Source organism: Zonotrichia albicollis, chromosome 10 (assembly GCF_047830755.1).
Source record: "Zonotrichia albicollis isolate bZonAlb1 chromosome 10, bZonAlb1.hap1, whole genome shotgun sequence".
Classification (NCBI taxonomy): domain Eukaryota; kingdom Metazoa; phylum Chordata; class Aves; order Passeriformes; family Passerellidae; genus Zonotrichia; species Zonotrichia albicollis.
Window position 1 is genome coordinate 36498284 of NC_133828.1, and position 19906 is coordinate 36518189.

At 40.2% G+C, this 19906-nt stretch overlaps 1 protein-coding gene across 4 annotated transcripts in view; it reads right to left on the reverse strand.

Annotated features, from left to right (window-relative positions):
- MYLK (myosin light chain kinase) overlaps nt 1-19906 on the reverse strand; it is a 197022-nt gene that overhangs the window by 100729 nt on the left and 76387 nt on the right. For all 4 annotated transcript variants that reach the window (XM_014265771.3, XM_014265772.3, XM_074548806.1 and 1 more), the window contains 8 exons: nt 17343-17550; nt 15604-15652; nt 12942-13107; nt 11713-11878; nt 8904-8940; nt 6488-7050; nt 4644-4847; nt 3446-3580 (listed from right to left, as the gene is read on the reverse strand). In XM_014265771.3, the coding sequence (XP_014121246.2) occupies nt 3446-3580; nt 4644-4847; nt 6488-7050; nt 8904-8940; nt 11713-11878; nt 12942-13107; nt 15604-15652; nt 17343-17550 (1528 nt within the window). The remainder of the gene's footprint in view (nt 1-3445; nt 3581-4643; nt 4848-6487; nt 7051-8903; nt 8941-11712; nt 11879-12941; nt 13108-15603; nt 15653-17342; nt 17551-19906) is intronic.

Here is a 19906-nt window from a genome sequence, read left to right on the forward strand (position 1 = left end):
ACTTGGTCTTTGCATTCATTATTTCACCAAGATATATATTCTTTCTCCACTATTCTGCTCAAATTAATTCTGGTTTGTTATCATTGTCATGCTTGGAAGACAACTTGAATTTGATATTTTCTAGTGAACTTTACACATCCTGTTCCATGTGATTTTTATTTCTATGGAGTTCTGCAAAAGTGCTGTATTTTGAACAGTAGTGGGGTTGCTCACAGCATGTTGCTTTATCCTCTGTCCTAATAGAGTTCAGTTGTGAATATAAAAAGCTTTATATTGCAGACAGGGAGAGCAGATGCTAGCAAAACTTTTTTTTTAAAACAGAATTGGTCTGCCTGCCTCCAGTTATATACTGTGAATATACTGTTTTCTTCATGTGGCCAGTTGAGGAAAGACTCCACCATGTCATTTTGCCAAAAGCACTGTTATGTCTGCTTGGAGTAATATTTTACAACTTTCTCCTTTATTTGATCAGGGATATAAATATGGAGTTTGTAGTATCTAGCTAGGTGGTAGACAGGAAGGAAATGTTTGCATTCAAGTGGATATCACAACAGCCAATTTGATCCTTAAGTAAAATAATAACCCTAGGAGTGTACATGGAATTATCAACATTAAACAACTGTTTATAATCCTTTCACGTTTGTATCAAAATGGTATATAAACAGTTATGTCTCACAGTCCTATGCAAGACAGAAGAGCATTAAACTATAGTGATATATTTCAGCAGCCTGGAATGAAAGTCGTGTGCTTGTGTCTTCAGAGTAATACATGATGTGTCTAATTTTTATTATTATGAGAGTTTCTTGTGCTTCTGTTACGCAGACTCATCACTGACTTTTGATTTAAGAGCAGACTCTCACTTATGCACTGACTCTCACTTACAGAACTTTAAGGGTTTGAAATCCAGCTAACTAAAAAAAAAAAAAAACACCTACATTGTGATATTGAGCCAACTGCAGTTAGAAGCTTGGATGCAATGTAAACATGATTATACCTGAACAGGGGCAGACATATGAATTCAGCAAGAAGAAAGGTCAGTAAAAAATAAACGACCTAAAAAAGGCAGGGGGGCACAATGCATCACAGGAACATGTGGGTTATTTATGTCTAGGCTTTGTTTCTCAGGAGACAACAATGTTCCGATTAGAACACGGCTACACAAATGGAGACCATATATCTGTGCCTGAGTCATTTGAAAATCAACCCAAGTCAGTGATCTGAGACAGGAAGACACTCTGTACGTAAAGATAACTGAATGTAATACATCAGTCAATGTCTAAGGGACACTAGGAGCAAAGGTACCTTGGAATATGAACATGAAATGACTGACTCAGAGTTGCTCCTAAGCTGCAAGACAACTCTTGAACTGCCACAGATTCTAGTCACATCTGCAAAGGAGGAACTTCAGCATAGCCTTCAGACAGAGAAACAAATGATGTCCAATGGGAGAGTGTCAGAACCTTTACTCACATGTTTTGGGCTGTAAATAAAGCACTGGCCTTTCTATTCTGGACATGGAGTTATTGGGAAGGGGAACAGCCCAGGCTGTGGGAACATACCAATCTCAAGGTCATGGTTCATTTGCCCTGCCACCTTTTTCAGTTAGCCCATTTACTCTGAATAGCTAAAGGAAAACAGAGATCATGTGCAAATAATTAATTTTAAAATAACTACACACACACACACAAAGCTAGATAGCCTGGGAGAGTCTGAAAAAAAAATCAATTGCACTTCAGAAGTAAAAGAGGTGATCAAGAGTTAAGCTGAATAAATTTTTCTAGTGTTTTACTGATATGGCTTTTAATGGAAAGAGTCCTTAGCCAAAGCACATAGTGCCTGGATCACTGAAATCATTTGGAATCAAAGCAAAACACTGATTTTTGGGTCTAGCTGTGACATTAGGAGGCAGTTAAGGAAACTTGACTATTCAGCTGTGTAATCAGTGCAGGCTAGGAGATTATATAGTCTGATAAACGTAAAAAATACTTAGCTTTAGGCAAACATTAAAATGCCAAGGAACATATTCTAGTTGAGAAGAAACCAGAAGAGCTTTGATTTCAAGATCTTGGGAACAGAGCTGCCAACACCTATTAGGACCTACCCAGCTGACGGAAGGGTGGAATCAGGTATTGGTCTCCTCCCTACCTCTGAGTGAAATACTCAGACTGAAAAGCATAAACACATGTATTGAAAAATTAGTGATGTTTAAATGATCACTTGCTGTCCTATATCCACCTTAAGGTTGTTTGCATTGTACAACTGGAATTATGCATTTTCTTTTCAGCTGGTCTGTGTGCTAATAATGCCAAGGTTGCAAGTGTGATCCCTGTACACGCCATTCATGTAAGAGCTGGACTTGATGATCCTTGTGGGTCCCTTCCACCTCAGAATATTCTGTGATACTGTGCTTAGAACTGCAGGATTCTGTGGGATCATGATGCCAATCTGTTATGCTTGGAGCAGAATCTCCTGACAAAGGCAGGGGGGCAGCACAGTTTTCAGCACAGGGCAGCAGCACGGCCGAGTGACACAGCCCAGGTAACTCAGCTGGCACAGGGATGTCACCAGCAGCACAGCCGTGTGACACAGCCCAGGTAACTCAGCTGGTACAGGGATATATATCTGTGTGACACAGCCCACGTAACTCAGCTGGCACAGGGATGTCCTTGTGACACAGCCCAGGTAACTCAGCTGGCACAGGGATATCTGTGTGACACAGCCCAGGTAACTCACCTGGCACAGGGGTGTCCGTGTGACACAGCCCAGGTAACTCAGCTGGTACAGGGATATCTGTGTGACACAGCCCAGGTAACTCAGCTGGCACAGGGATATCTCTGTGACACAGCCCAGGTAACTCAGCTGGCACAGGGATGTCCTTGTGACACAGCCCAGGTAACTCAGCGGGCACAGGGGTATCTGTGTGACACAGCCCAGGTAACTCAGCTGGCACAGGGGTGTCCGTGTGACACAGCCCAGGTAACTCAGCTGGTACAGGGATATCTGTGTGACACAGCCCAGGTAACTCAGCTGGCACAGGGATGTCCTTGTGACACAGCCCAGGTAACTCACCTGGCACAGGGATATCTGTGTGACACAGCCCAGGTATCTCAGCGGGCACAGGGGTGTCCGTGTGACACAGCCCAGGTAACTCAGAGGGCACAGGGATATCTGTGTGACACAGCCCAGGTAACTCAGCTGGCACAGGGATGTCCTTGTGACACAGCCCAGGTAACTCAGCGGGCACAGCCGTGTCACCAGCGCACCCTGCTGGTCACTTCGCCGAACTGCGGCAGCACAGCCCCTGCTCACGGCGCCTTTTCTGCGCACTCCGCGCTCCTGTAAAGGGCTTTCCTCAGGTGTCCCAGCGGGCTGTGTCAGGGTGATTGAGGGCGCTTTGGGGTGTCAGTGCGTTCATGCAGGTGTTGCAGAGCAGGGGATTCCTTACCATTGAGAAGCCATGTGATGTGGGGCACAGGGACCCCTCCCACGCAGCACTGCAGCACAAAGTCTTGCCCTTCGCTCACAGTGCAGCCTTTCAGGACACTGGAAAAGCATGGAGCAACCTCTTCCACTTTAGGTCCTTAAAAAACAAAATGAAAACAGTTCCTTCAACTGAAATTAATGAAGTTAGCTTTACCACTTAGAGCCTTTTTCTAAGTATGCTTAGATGAAAATGGCTGGGCTAACCATGGTGAAATATTTTATTGGGAAATAGAAATCATTTTGAGCAGCAGACTGCTATAAAGAAGGGACTCTTCTCTCATCTCCTAGGCAGGCCTCAAGCTCTGTTTTAGGAGATGATCTCCTATTCCAGAATCAATAATTTGCAGCCCATCACTAGAAGTGTATTAGCAGAGAGCTCAGCACAAAAAAGAGGATGACTAATTCTCTGCTCTTGTTTGTCTTCTCCCAGTGAGAAACAGTGTGACTTAAGGATGCAGTTTAAAGGTCTCTCATGAGACAGAAAGAAATTATCTTGGGTATCCTGGTTGAACTTCAGGCACAGTAAATGGAGAAAAATTGCATTAGCATGAACATGGATCCAGAACAAAACTTAACGTCAGATGAAAACATTACAACTGAGGACAGGAATTGCTAGAATGAACAAAAATTTCAGGCAGACCAGTAGGACACTGCCTGCAAGCTTAAAATAATTTGTCACTGGGACATGTTCTTAAATTTAGCAAATCATAGTTCTCACTCCTTCCCCTTTCTTCTTATTCACCCTACTGCACAGAATTGGCTTGTACTCAAAAAATATTTCAAATTTGGAGTGTAGAAATGCTGAGCAACTTCAAAAAACTAAATGCAGAACAACAATAATAAACCCACTGACAGCCTGTATTTTAAATACAAGTATTAACAGGAAACCTGAGTAGAAAATAGGCCTCCCTGTGTACAAACCATGTATTGAGATGGTTTTAGCTATACAAACAACAAAACCCACAATATGTCAGAAGGGAAACTGATGCACAAAGTGGCTTGCCAGCTATTGCACACTACTTTACTCACAGAGATAGGAATCAGAATTAACCTACACTGAGAAGTCAAACAAAAATTATGTAGTAACCACCCTCTGACAGCTTAAAAAAAGCCCAGCCACAGTTTCCAAAGTGCAGATGGGTTCACAAGAACTTACTTACTTCTGACAGTTAACAACCAGCTGCTGGAAGTCTGGCCTTTGGGGTTGGCAGCTGTACAGCTGTAAGATCCACTGTCCCTCAAGTTGGCTTTCTTTATCCATAGGTAATGAATTCCATCTTCCTCATATATTTGGACATCTTCTCCAGCTTTAATAGGTCGGCCTTCTTTGAACCACTCCACATCTGGTTTTGGCTTCCCTGAAACTGGACAGTCAGACATTTGGACTTTTATGAATAGGTATTTGTAATTAGCATTACTTAGTATATATTTAATTAGTATTATTTACTTTAGTATAAATTAGGTACACTTTACACATACATAATTATATAAACCTTAATGGGCAACACACAAAACTGCTGTCAGGAATTTTGACATTTCTGATCTTCTAAAACTTCTCGGCTAGTCCATCTCTTAAAATAACAAATACTTGGTAACATGTAAAACCATATCTGAAAAAAGCTTCTCACTGAAAACTGTTCTTCTAAAAGTCACAGACAAAATGGATATGAAACTGAAACAGAAAAGTTTTTTGCCAAACACAAACTCTTCTTTACTCAGCACTGGCACAGGTTGCCCACAGAGGCTGTGGAATTTTCCTGCCCTGGAGATACTCAAAGGTCGCCCTGATACAATCCAGGACCTGCCTGAGGTGAGGCTGCATGAGCAGGGAGAAGGGCAGTGAAAGCAACCCTGGTCACCCCCTGCAGAGAGGATTCTCAGCAGAGTTTCTCAGATTACCTATTAAAGGGATTAGGGACATCCCACTGTGATTTCCCTGCAGACACCTTGCCTGGCATGTGAGAGTTTGTGCTTTGCGTCCAAAGCCAAACAAAAAGGCATTCAGTGGTTGCAATAAAAAACTGGATGAGCTCCCTGTTTATCTGTGATAGGGTCTCTGTTTCTCTATCAAACAGGGTCATGGATTAGTTAAAGTTTGCAAAGTGTGTGAGATACTCTGACAGAAAACAATTCATGTTTTTAGTAATATACCTGAAAAATAAACTGTTTAAAATGTACCAGGATCTTTGGAATCTTTTCTCCACTCCAAATGCTCAAGGCTTGTGAAGGAAATTATAATCTGGACTCATGGGGCAAGACTCATCAAGAAATGAAATAAATTACCATGGTGTTGCATGTTGATTTTTTTTTTGCCTCTAGAGAAAAAAAAAACCAATTTCTTTCTCATTTATTACACTTTGAAGTGTAAATGTTATTAAAAAAGAAAAAAAGGAAAATGCTTCCAGATTATTTTCTAAAATTGCAATTAAATAAAAAAGAGAAGTGTTCCAAATCTACTACCCAGATTCAGCAAAATGCAACTCTCATTACTCTTCTCAGAGGTTAAAACCCATTCATATTCTGTGGAGCAAACTCTAAACCTCTCTTTTAATTCTTACTTTGTCATTTCAGCTGTTAGGAAGCTCTGAGATCATGCTGACCAAATATGAGACATAAAAATAGATGCCCCTAGGGACATGAAGTGACTGATTGTATTTTCTCCTCTGATTTTTTTTGGCTCAAGGCGAGTGTCACTAATTACAGTTCTGGAAAGTGTACCACCCATTTTCAGTCTTGTACCCTCATATAAGAGGGTCTAAAACTATCTCCTAGAAGGAGCAGCATTGGTTACATCTGGGGTGAGGAGATGGACAGCATGGCATCGTTTGGTTTGAAAACTTCATTAAGTTTTGTGGAAACAGCATTGGATTCTGCATCTGTTACCAAAAGGCTTTAGGAGGAGAGCAACTTTCAAAGAACTAGGAATTGCTTTCTACTTCTCCACATAGAAAGGGAACCCCTTTCTGACTAAACCCAGGGGCTCCAATAATTTTCATCCCTTTACCTTTGCTCTTGAATTTTATCTCCTGGCCTTCTGATGCTTCCAGGCTCTGTGGATGGATCTCAAACTGAGGCGGAATTCCCAGGGGCTCCCTCTTCTCCTCCATTACAGGCCCCTGAGCTCCAGACCTGTTTTCTGCTTCTCTAGTCCTGGGACTGACGTGCCCTGTAGGAGGTGGAGTTTGTTGAGCTGACATCAGGAGCTGCACACCCCTTTTCCTGTTTTCACCCTGTCTGATGGAAGGGGCTTGGGATTCTGCCTTTGGTTCTGGTTGCAGTTTGACAGATTGTAGTGTGATGGTGCTTGAAGTTTTCTGCAAGACCTGGGGTCCCTTTTTTCCTTCTTTGTGTTCTGTGTTGGTTTCTTGATGCTGTCCTTGATTACTTTCTTTGGCTTCTCTGGTGATGTAAAAGGATTCTTTCTTTGCTGGCACCCTGTCTTTGGTTTCAACCATGAGTTCTGTGCTGCTGGATTTCAGCTCTTTAGCAATCCCATTGCTGGTTGCCTGTTTGAATTCTGAATTTTCAACAGCTTTAACAGCAAGTGTGGTTGGTTTTGGTGGCATGCTGAAGGAAAATGAGAAGTTTGGAGATACATGACACTGTATAAAGACTCATTATTATTATCATCACTAATGACATAAATATATAAGCCCTCAGCAAGAAGGTGAACTGATTAACCTTTAGATTCTTTCACACAGATCAAGATGGGTCAAAGAGGTGAAGTGAAAAGCTTCATAAGATGAAATCAGGGCTCAGACACTATGTCAACTCAGAAATTTCTGGATATAAGTCCACTGCTCAAGTTCTGACATGTTTTGTGAGTCAGACATTAACCTTGCATGCACTGCTTTAGATGGGAAGCAATTACATGAGATCTGAATGACCATGATGTAATACCACTTGATGCTTTAATAAATTGAGGTCATGTATAATGTAGCTCAAAATGTCACATAAAATACTTCCATAAAGGGAAATGAAAATGTAAATTGTGAAGTAATTTTACTATTTCTAATTATGGTACTTTGTAATTCAGGTAATTTCAAAACAGGACTGATAGGAAACCAGACCAAAGTCTGGGGAGGAAGAAGGGGTACTTAAGAAGGCACCTTAAAAACTTGGCTGGATATAACAATATCAGCTATGCATTCATTAGGAAGAATTTCTCAGAATTATGACTGATCTGCTGGACAGTACTTTGGGAGAACAAGAGCAGCTGACCAACTGGGGACTTAAATCTAAGTCTCCTTCATTGAAGGTGACTGCCTTGATCCCCAAGCTGTAGAGCACTGTCTGTGTCTCACACATCCACAGAATTAGTCCAAGCCAGAATTGGAACACATCTGAAATAAGGGCAGCAATTTCCAGCCCAGCTCTGTTTTGCTACACTTGGTGCCATTAATTTATTCTCTCAGGGAGACTTGGGATATTTACTGGGGTACTTTCTTCAGCTGGAGTTGGATGTACTGTTTGAGATTTGCAGTTACTTCTCAGGAAATAGGACTTTTTCATTTTACAAAACATTTTTGTGTGTGTGTGTGTGTTTGTGAATAAATGATGGAGGATGCAAAACTACTCTGGAGAACCACATGCATGGGGAGTTCTGCTTCTAGTGCTGCACAGTTTCATTTACACTAAACTTACTTTCAAGTATGTTCCTAAAAATCACACAGATCTGAAAAACAGAATAGCACAGCATTTTCAATTCCACTTTGCAGTTAGGACAGTGTGAGCATGCCATTTAGAAATCTCGTCCAGGGCATGTGAGAACAGATTAAACATCCCAATGACTATAAAGCAACTGGCCTTCATCAAAGTGTCTTGCACAGACAGCCTTGAACTTTTCATTCCTGCATTTCCCATTAATGAAGAAAAGTACTTCTGTAAAATAATTTTAAAAGTTATAGTAATTTAATTTTAAAAATCCCTATAAATAAAGGCATAAATACTATTTTTTTCTTTCTTGTTACTTCACCCCTACTTTTGTATGTATTTTCAGACAACAGCAAAGAGCATGGCCAAAGCATGTTTAGTCTATGACAGGAAAGAACAACCAGCTCAGTACTGACAAGGTGCACTCAATGTTAACTCCAAAAATGGCATTTGACCCTCTGGTACAAGGCAGAATTTCTGCTCACGTAGTTTGGTTTTTTTAAAAAATTTTGCTTTTCTGAACCAGACCAGAACTCTGTACTTCATAATGTTGCCATCAGTTCCACCAGCTATTTCCTATGAGTCTACCAGGACAGCTGAATCAGGCAGCAAGAGAGAATCTGATTCCAAGCAAACATTTTCTGACCTCCAAATATAGACTGGCCTCCCCAAAATGTATCACTTTGTGAAGAAAGCACATGCAGTAAATGTCAAAATGAGTGCACTGCAATTAAATAGTCAGAGAAAGTACTCCAGTAAAAACATACCAAGGTGGCTGAGTGTAGGTGTCGGTCTTATCTGGACCTGAAATATAAAAGAAGAAACAGGTAAATTATACACACAATACTGTGCACAATTCCAAAAATTTGGAAGATTTTAAGCAAGAAATATACTTAAGGACCTTCACTCTTCAAATTTTTAATTCATTGAAGTCAAGATTGACTATCACCACACCTGGAATTGATATGTACAACAGGAAGCTGCTCAGCTGAAACACAAAGAGGTCTTGCTCCATTTTGAGACATTGCTGCATCACATTCTCACAACCCTGCAGAACTAAAGGTTCAGGGTCCCTCAAAACTCTGTGATGGGGGAGAGATACATGGAAGAGATTCCAACTGGGAAGCAGCCTATCAAATCTTATGGTAACTCCACAGAGTTTTTAGAGGTAGAGGAAGACAAGCCATCAATCAGTCCTACACCTGAGCACGCTCACAGTGAAACAGCAGCAATCCTCTGGCTAAAACACAGAACTAAGTCAACAGGAGTAAAACCTCTTGAAACTTGGACCCACCTGTAAACATTTACCAACCCATTTGCTGTGTAGCAAAAATTATCATGACTAACATGAATAACTCAAAAGCTAATGCATAACATTTCTTCACTTTGCAATACCACCAGGAAATCTGGGAACATGGCTGAGCCATGGTGATTTGCCAAGGTGCTTCATCAGCTGCACTGATAAAACTGAGCACATATCGACCCACAATCAGTCTCCTGATTTGTAATCCTCCATGAATTCTCAAAAACCTTGACAGTGTTTGTTTCTCTTGGGGGCAGCATGAGATAAATAGCTGAGAGGAGAGAAATGCCATTCTAGGTCAAATACCAACCACATCTGTACATTACCCCCTAATTAAGATTTGTTTTCTCCTGGTCAGATCATGCTGTTGTTAGCTGTGAGACTAGAAACTACAGTAGAAAGATATGTAATAATTAATTTGCAAGATAACAAATTTTTCAAGTCATCAACAAGCACTTCATAAAAATGCTTTCAGTGTCTCTGCCTCAGAGAAAAGACAAAATCATGTGATGGATGATATCCTCATTTCCACAGTGTTTTGTAAGCAAAAATTCACATCTAAATGCCTGGACTTGCCATGACATTCAGAGTGACCAAAAGAATTTATTTACACACAAACAAAAGTAGAGATGAGAGAGGGATGAAAACTCACTGACCTCGTTTCAATAAACCTGTCAAACAGTAACAGAAATATAGAAATTAAAACTGAAAAGACTGGAAAAATGCAGAAAAGAAAAAGGCTGCAGACAAGACAATACCATGCAACCTTGTGTATTAAAAGAGTAATTCCTCTTCCCTCTTCACCTTCCACTAAGGGAGAAAGTATAGCTGTTGGAAGAAAATATCTGTATATGAGATTGTATGTCTTTGAAAGAACATGCAGTACTTCTAAGCCACTTGATTGTCTGCTAACATCTTGCAGCAACTCTGGCAACCTGATCTAATTGATAATGAAAGAATTAGGTATTATATATTGAGGTTAGGTAAGTGGAACCATCCAATTAATCAGGAGCATTGCAAAAGAGTGCCCTTTTTACTGACCTGCACTAATCCAAGAAAGAATGGATTGTTCAGAGATGTGGTCAGCGTCTGAAGCAAACATATACCACAAGTGACTCTGTGACCCCAGTTCTGCATCATCTCTCAAGGCAGAAGCAGCCATTACAGAACAGAAAGCTCACCACTCCAGGGAGAGCAATCAGGAATCAAGTTTTATGTTTGGATAAAAGGCTTATTGAAAGAAACAGGCCTTTCTGTACAACCTGTGCTGAAGTGGCAAACTGTAGAAGCTTCTTCTACAATGGCTTCATCAGATTGGAACTTACAGATAAAAAGTACAGCTTTAATTTGTAGAAAGGTTAGCTGTGGTCCTGAGCATCCCAAATGTACATCCATTTGTTATTTATATTCTTGATACCTTACAGTGTGACAGCAGTGATGTGAAGCAGAAAGTCTTGCAACAAAAAAGTCACTGCTGGGTGCACACGTAACCCACTGAGCTCACGACTGCAGCTGAAGCCAGCAGCTGTGGATTTAATTATTTAATTGGGCCCAGTGACTGCTTACCCACTGACTGATGAACTTCCTCTTTAGTGAGCTTGCTGAAGGCTGTATGATTCTGAGGCTGATGCAGCAGGCAGCCTAAGAAGCATCAAGCTGCAAAATGAGCTGTATATGATAATGCATGTATTAAATAGTACACTCTACTTATGCAAATATATTTGTTTCCTTAAAAAGCAGTGAAATAAGCTGGGTTGGAAGTTGAGAAGACTGGATTTTAATCTTATTAGGATGGGTTTTTTCCTCTCTCATAATTTAGAGATATGGTCTTTTACTTTACTTTCCTAGTTCTACAAATATAGATAGAATTTTGCCTCCCATAAGGGAGTTGGCATAAATGTGCATCTGGTACTAGTACTCAATACAAAATCAATTAAGCTGATTATAATGACAAGTGCCAGGTTTCATTTGCTGAAAATCAAATCAATGTTCAAAACATAGAAGTCAAAGTCACAGTAAAAGTGAAAAAGTGTTTTTAAAGAAATCTGTTACAAAGCACTTGGATTGCTTTTTTCCTCATTGAACCATCACAATTTTTACAGCTGTAGCATGTTCCAAGCTATCATAGCATCATTTAATGAACAGAGGGAGAAAGAGAGAAGAAGAAAATGGGAAGAAGTGAATGTTTCTTGCAAATATCAAGAACACAACAGAGACATTTTATCAGAATGTCTGTGGGCCCTTTTCTCTGTCCTGCAAACTCTTTGCTGTACCTTGAACAGTGAGCTCTGCAGACACAGATGCCTTCCCAGCGCTGTTCACCACTGTGCAGGTGTAAATTCCTGAATCAGCCAGCTGAACGTTGTGCACCTCCAAGAACTGGATGCCTGTTCTCTCATACATGTTGAAACGCTCATTTTGCTGTAACTGAATATCACCCTGCAAATACCACAAGGCACCATGAGACACTAGCTACTGTCAAGAGAAGGGGAGCAAGAATTTTTTAGTAAAACATTGGGTCAAACTGCCTTTTTCCTATCCTTTAGCCAAATTCCTTCTACAAATAATATTCATAGAAGAAGAAAACAATAAGACAACACCAAGAAGAAAACAATTCGTAGAAGAACAAAACAATAAACTGTGCCCAAAATTTTGTAATTCACATCTTCAGGAGGCTTCCTTTTTCCTTTATTTTGCCACCTACTCATCTCAGTTTGGTTTTGGCCTTTCCCTGTTAATTATATCCAAAATCCTAGAAATTGACACAGTAATTTCTGATTTATGAATTAGCACTTAGGTTTTGCAACATTTCTGACGTGTCCTCGTAAATATTTTTGGTCTGGGGAAGACTTCTATTTGTAATCTCATTTGCTACAATGTTTTCAAAGCAAACCTGAAGAGGGCAGAAAACCAAAGTACTACAACAAACAAAAACAAATTAAAAAAACCCAAACCAAAACAAAATCCCCTAAAAAACAATAAAAACCACTGCAAGAGGTTGCCTGAGTTTGGGGATGTACCCTGACCCTCTTATATTACAGACAAGGATAAGTCTGGAATAAAGCAGACAATGACTTGGGAGCATTTTCCTGTTCTCTGAGGGTTTTTTTGGTTTTTTCCCCACAAACCTGGAGCTATCAAGAGAAAATACAAGAATTTATAAGAGTTGATTTTTTTTCTGTTCACTCTATATAAGGCATTACCCTGTTGAAGGGTGGAGGGGAGCAGGATGCCACCAGAGCAGTCATACATTTGCTCTTCCAAACCAAAGAAAGTAACTGTAATTCTCTAAAAGACTGACACTTTCAATAAAAATGGCCCAATCAGTGTACTACTTAATTTCATCTGAAAGCTCTTTCCTTACAAAGAAAAAAATGTGCTTGGAAATCTTGTGTATGCCTAAAGGGGACACCGGCACTTAAGGCTTCAATGTGCATTTCATCCTTGCAAGGCACAAAATTTCAAAAGAGAAGGAAAACATAAACTTTTGGGGAAATCATACCTTAGACCAAGTTACTTGAGGCTGAGGTCGTCCTGTAATTTTACATGAGAATTTGCCTGTTTGGCCTTCACGCACAACAACTCGGTTGGGTTTTGTAGCAAACTTGGGTGGACTTTCTCCCCAGATGCTTGGCCTCTGCTCCACAGATGGAACAGCAAGTCTTGCCCTGCAAAGGCAATTGGCATTCTGGTTTTACAGAAGAGCTGGAAGCTGCTGTGGTTAGAGCACATGTCAGGAAGCATTTTCAGACCTGTGGTCTGCCAACAAGAGTATATCATTGGTGGCAACACAGGCTGTAGCTGCACAATACTTTTCTTGGCCATGGAAGAAATGGAAATGCTTTTCATGACTGCCCTTGACTCCTCATGCAACTGTGTTATGTTATGCACCCTCATCTGGCATACATAGAACAGATCTTGGGGACCATTTTAGTTGTTCATAAGCAGAGCTGGGAAAATCAAAAGATAGGAAACACTGCATACATTTAGTTTTCCCCATTTTCTGGTTTTTAGTTGCCTCCTAAGAGTTTATTTGTGCATACTTGTTTACTGTTCACAGGTTTTTATAATATAATTTGTTTCATTCTTGAGTGCAATTGACACAGTAATTTCTGATTTATGAATCAGCACCTTGGTTTTGCAACATTTCTGACATGTCCTGGTAAATATTTTTAGTCTGGGGAAGACTTTTATTTGTAACCTCATTTGCTACAATGTTTTCAAAGCAAATGTGAGGAGGGCACAAAACCAAAGTACACCTGTCCCAGGTGAGTTACTGTTAAGTGTAAATTCCCAGCTCTACTTACATGGCTGCTACAGCTGGGAAATGACATGTGGGATGAAACTAAAATGGCATCAGTAACTGCAGTGCAAAACTGTAAACAGCTACACAACCATAAAACATCAAACAGCATTATAACATGAAAAAAACCAAAAAGGTGCAACTTCAGGTCCAATAATGTCAAAGGGAACACACCCACTTTGCTCTGAAGCCTTGGTACAATAAAGACACATTAGCAGATGGCAGATGGTGATTTCTTTTTTAAAACATTTAATTTCAAGCAAACAGAACCATTTTTAAGGCCTTCTTTTCCAGATGGCCTTTTACCACACGCAAGTAAGATGTGTCAGTACCTCACCATTCCTACCAGGTGTCAGATACTAACAGAGATCGCATCGCCTCAGCCCAAGGTGCTGCCAAGACAGGGTGGTTGCCATATGGGCAGCTCCAGGTTTCTAAGCAAGAGATGATGCCATAATGAAAGGATTTACATGGGCAGGAGGACCAGAAGTACTGAGAGAAGGGTGATTGCAACGTGCTACAATGAAAATCACTTTTTCGTATAATTAAATATCTGATAACTTTTAAAGTCATCTCTCTCTCATATCACTAAAGAAGAACATAAATTTGTACTAAAGTCTTTTAGTAACCATCTTTAAGTGGTGAGTCAATGTTTATGCATTTATACACATAACAAATTAAAAGAAAATCAACTACTAGCTGGCCTGCAGATTTATGGCTGGTTCCTAGAGATGAACAAATGAAAATGTGTAATTTTTTAATTCTTCTCCCTTCTCATAGAATTATTAATACTAAAGAGGAGGAAAACACAGGACCATGAAAAGTGAGGACAATCACTCTAGCTCTATGCAATACAATGGATTAGGATAGTACTTTGTGAAGTCTGAGTATACAAAACCTAACAGCAACCTAACTGTCCTTTCTTGTTTTGATTATTTATCCTGTGTGTACATCTCTAGGTAATTTGCAATACAGAATTTATCTTGTAAAGTCATGTTTCCCGAATACTCAGTTTTACTTACCATTTTCAGTGTTGTAATCTGTTAATTTTAAAATTTAAAAAATTAAACAATTTTCATCTTAATGATGAAATTAAATACTCCAGTTTTAACCATCTGTATTTTAATCACTAACATAATCAGAACATGTGATTTTGCCTACATCCAGAGTGACTCAGTGCCAGAGATAAAAGTGAGAGAAAATTCTGCTTAAATTCAAACTATTTATAAAGAAATTAATTCAGCTGTTGGAAGAATTAGGCCTGAGGCTTTCAAAACAGTGACATTCACATAATTGTAAATGCTTACTGAAGTGCAGAAAGTACAAGTAGGCTTTTATGTGCCAGCTTACATCACCCCATCAACTGTTCTTGGTAAAGTTACTCAAACCAGAACAATTATTTCTTCTGGACTACAGTTTACCCACTGTGTTGCTTGGAAATATTTAAATTCTGTGTGTGAGAATGCTGATTTCAGTTGCTTTTATTTCTTATGGTGACTCCTTAAGCAGTATTTGCTCTGGCTTTAAAAAGAGACTGTCGGCTTGTGGAAGCTTTGTAGAAGGATTCTTGAATATCAGAGAGTAAAGAAGAGTGTGCAAAATTGCAGCAGAGGAGGGTGCAATATTTAGGCATCAGCAGGATGTTCTGTTTTCAGCCACACTAATTCCTCAGTCAGTATGCTGGAGCAGTAGCTGTGCATCTTCCTGACTGCCTCAACCACTCTGCTGAGCCAGCAGCTCTCACAGTAGCTGCTCTGCTTGGGGTAAGTGGAGACTTTTAGAAAGAGTAATTTTACTTGTTTTCCTACCAAAATATACTTAAGTGTCTGTTAAACAATATCCAAGCCAGAAGACTGCTTACCCAGAGGTTTTGGCACTGGATGGCAGGCTGTATTTCATCAAGGAGTTTCCTGTAAGCATAGGACAGAAAGACAGGAAGTCGAAAGTTTTGTAAATTAGTTTACCACTAATTATCAATTAGTTTATCAGTAATTATCAATTTTTATCACTAATTATCAAAGTTTTGTCAATTATCTCTGATTTGGGGATTAGTGATAATAAAGACTATGTAAATTTGCATTTCTCCAGGTTAGAAACATAAAGGAGGAATGCAACACCTGCAGTATAAGGTTGTATCATCTGTAATTCAAAGTCAGGCTCTCCAACTTCAAAACCAAGCTTTAGCAGAGTTGCTGTCTAACCCCCAGCCTCAGTGGTAACAATGCTGAAGATTATTCATGAAAAAATACTTTTTTGAATGAAACACTGTCTAATTTCTATAGTGCACCAGTACTTCAAATTAAGATAGCAGGATGTTTTCAGACTGTGAGAGAGATCTTTACTTGGCTGGGTTCTCGGTTCCGCGCCAGCCCGAGGCACCTTTGCTGCGGATGCCCCAGGCGCTGGTCCCTCGCTGCCGCGGCAGGAGGGAGATGCTGCGGGAGCCCAGCGCCATCTGCTGCACACAGAGCCCGGCCAGGGGACACCCGGAGCCGCAGCAGCAAGGACACAGCTCCGGGCCGGGAGAAAACACCTGTTCCAGAGCCTAACGAGAGCCCGCAGCGCTGTCAGACAGGACAGCCGTGCAGGTGGAAACAATACATCATGTTTCAGTCACTCGTTTTTCAAGCAGCAGGCAGCCACACGTGGTTATCTTTGCTGAGAAAAAAAAAATAAAATAAAAAGCCAAAAATACCCCTGTGCTTTGCTATTTTGATGAATAGAGGGATTTTAGAAGAGAGACCATATAATTCTTAAACTATGAGAAATTCAGTCTTTGGGTACTGCCCCGAAGTTGTTTTGAACTGCAGCAAAAGCCAGGTCAGAAAAACTGATATGAAAACAACTTTTAAAAAATCTTCCACCTCCATGTAAATTGTCATTCATAAAATTGTTAAAACAAGGGAAAAAATAAATACTTCACATAATTTTTACAACAGAAAGCAGTAGCAATCATGTCAGATGTATGCATATTTCAGTATGTACTCTGAGTATAATAGAGTTTTTTGACTCTGAATAAACCCAAATACTGATAGTTTCAGGACTGTTGCAGATTTTTTCTTTTCTTCAAGACAAAGTTGTGAGAGATTCTGATATTCAACAGGTCTCTGATATGACCAAATTGCAAGAGGAGAAGCAGTACAATTGATTTCAATCCTTCCCTGGCTTTGTGTCACTCTTTAAACTTGGCAGTTTGCAACTATCTAATATGCAGATGTGCTCTTAAAAATTCCTGGGTTTGATCCTGGCTGTTTCCTGTCTGACATTAAGCATGCAATTACAACCAGGCATGCAGCTTCGCAGTTTTTGTCCCGAGTGGTAATTTTCCATGAAAATTACAAAGTTTAGAACAAAGTCTTTAAAGCTAGGACTTTTGTTACCTGCACATCATCACCCACACCTGAAACAGAACTCACACTTTATGTAATTATAGACACGTAGCTCCCTGCACAAAATGTGTAACCTGTGAAGTGCAGTAAATGAACCTTACTCTTGCATCAATGAGAAGGCATGTGTTGTGATTTAACCAGACTGTTTAGCACACCTTGCTCTTTTACCTAAACTACAATCACCAAAACAACAGTATAAGAATCTTCTGACCTTCCACTGTCAGTTCCACGGTCACTTGACGAACCCCACCATCATTTGCAGCCTCACAGGTGTATTTGCCTCCATCACCCTCCTGCACTCCTTTGATGACCAAGCTGAACACGCCCCGGATGCTGCGGTCCACGACATAATGATCTCCCTCTGGGACAGGATGCCCATTTCTGTACCATGTGATCTGTGGCTCAGGGTAGCCTCTGACCTGGCAAGATGTGAGAGAGAGTGGAGAAAGAAGGTAAACTTAACAGATGATGGTATCAGGAAGAAATGCTGGACATTTAGCAATGCAGTGGAAAGTTCTTGACACATACTCTTTAATACATCTGTTAAAGACATACTCTTTGCAAGCCAAATGGCAGAAGATAATGAAATGAAAAAAAACTCTTGGATAAGCCAAACTTAAAATCATAAGACTAGTCAGGCAGATAGATACTCATGCAGAAAAATTTCCCACTAGAACAGTTTCTCCACAAAAGCACAGTGAGAGTGCCAATGAAAAATCCTGACTCCTGGGTCCCCACTGCTCAGAAACTCAAAAAAAGGGGCAGTAATGCTACTGCACCTCTGAGTATGCAAGAGTGCAAGGCTGTTGGACCAAATACTTCCGGCATGGTTGCCACGGATTGGGCTTATAATGTAAATCTGCACTCTAGTCAGCCATCTAGTTTTCAAGTGTGCTGAGACATAGCAGCTGCTGACAATATACAGGCAAAAAAGGCAGACACATACCAAATTCTGTCTTGATCTTTAGGAGTAGAAGATAAGGTGCTGCAATTTGAAAGAGCATCATTAAGGGTCATTCTCACGGCAGGAAAGGATTATGAGCACCTACATATAGTCACACAAATATTAAGCTCAACTTAAAAAGACTAGTGATCTACCCAAAGGAAGAATGTTCAGCAAAATGAACCAGTCCTGTTCTCATTAAAGAACAACTATACTGGTACATCCCTGCCTCCAATGGCATTAATGATTCCTTCAGATTTACAGGCAGATCCTGGACTGGTGTAACTGAGAACTGAGTTATTGATTTGAAATGGACCTCTTGAAACTTGATGAGGACCTGACTTTCTTTTGCCAAAAAAAATGGGAAAAGCAGACATACACCAGTTTCCACCAAATAAAAAAACTACTCAGACAAATATTCTTCCTCTGCTTTGTGAGAAATGCCATCTTCTTTGAGGGTCACTTTAGAATGTGTTAATTGTTAGCACGCTTGCCAAGTCATCATAACAACTGCTGATTGCAGTACTCCTTTCCTATCCCCCCTCTGATATGTCAGCTCTCCATCTCCTGACTCTTTGATCCTTTGCCTACAAGCCATGAAGTAACTGAGTGAATCAAGATGAGCTGGAATGAGTAATAGTCATGGCTGTTTGCTCACTGGGAAAGAAGCAATTTTGCCTTCTGAACTACATATCAAAAATTGGCAACCGAGCAGGAAGTCCCTTCAACCTCCAGGTGGGCAAAATATTGATGATCTGTCTTGAAGTGAAGAAGGCTTGGTTGTGGTTCGGGCAAATTCCTCCCAGCATTCTCCTCTCACTTTCCAATTCTCATTTCAGCTTTGCTTTCTCTGACTGCACAGCACTTACATTGCAAATTACAATATTTAGCCAACCAACCTTACCCATTCTTAGGCTCTCTTCTTTAAAAACCTTTCATGTTTAATCCAGCACCACCTCACTCCAGCTGGGTTTCTCATCTGCTGCAGCTTAACCTACAGCTGTCAGAATTTTTCTCTTTCCCTTAAATCTTGGAATATCAGTTCAGACAAATTAATTTTCCCAGTGATGTGGTGACCTCTTCTCCCTGGCATTACTTACTCAATATTTAAGGACATTAACATTTGTCATGAGCTGACTATGCTGAATAAACTGGAGAAACTTTCTACTTCTGGTACAATTTCTCAAATTCTTTTTGAGTCTATCTTTAACTAAACAAAAGCCATCTTCCGTGAAGTATAAATTGTGGGATCCTGCTCAATGGGGAGCTGATTTCTGTTTAAAAATGTCAAAGCATTTTTCTAAAGCTCTTTGTGGTCATGTCTTTTTCCAGTGCTTTCTCATAAACAGCAGCTTCTTGTCCCAGACTCCTCACCCTACTCCAGCATATTGATGTAGTGCTTACTCAGAGCACAGGCTCCAAGGAATATCTTTCTCAGCACATTTCAATTTCAGAAAAAAAGAGTTGTCTAGCAGCAATATGAGATTGTTACAATACTCTGACTCCAGGTAGTTGATAATGTGCTCACTGCCACAGAAAGTGACTTGCACCAAATAACTGTTTCGTACTATAACTTGTCAATGGCCTCGTACCTGTATTTCCATTCTGGATTAAGAAACCAGCAGAGAGATTGATTTACCCAAAGCCAGAGAGTATATTAGAATAGAGTTACTAGATCTCATTTTGTTTCACCTGGATATTAAGATTTACTTAAAATATTTGAGGCAAAATTGTTTTCACACTGATGTAACAAATATCTACAGTACAGTAAAATGGAGGAGCAGCACTTCAATTGATGTGAAGACCTTTTCAGTGGTTCTGTCTTCACATCA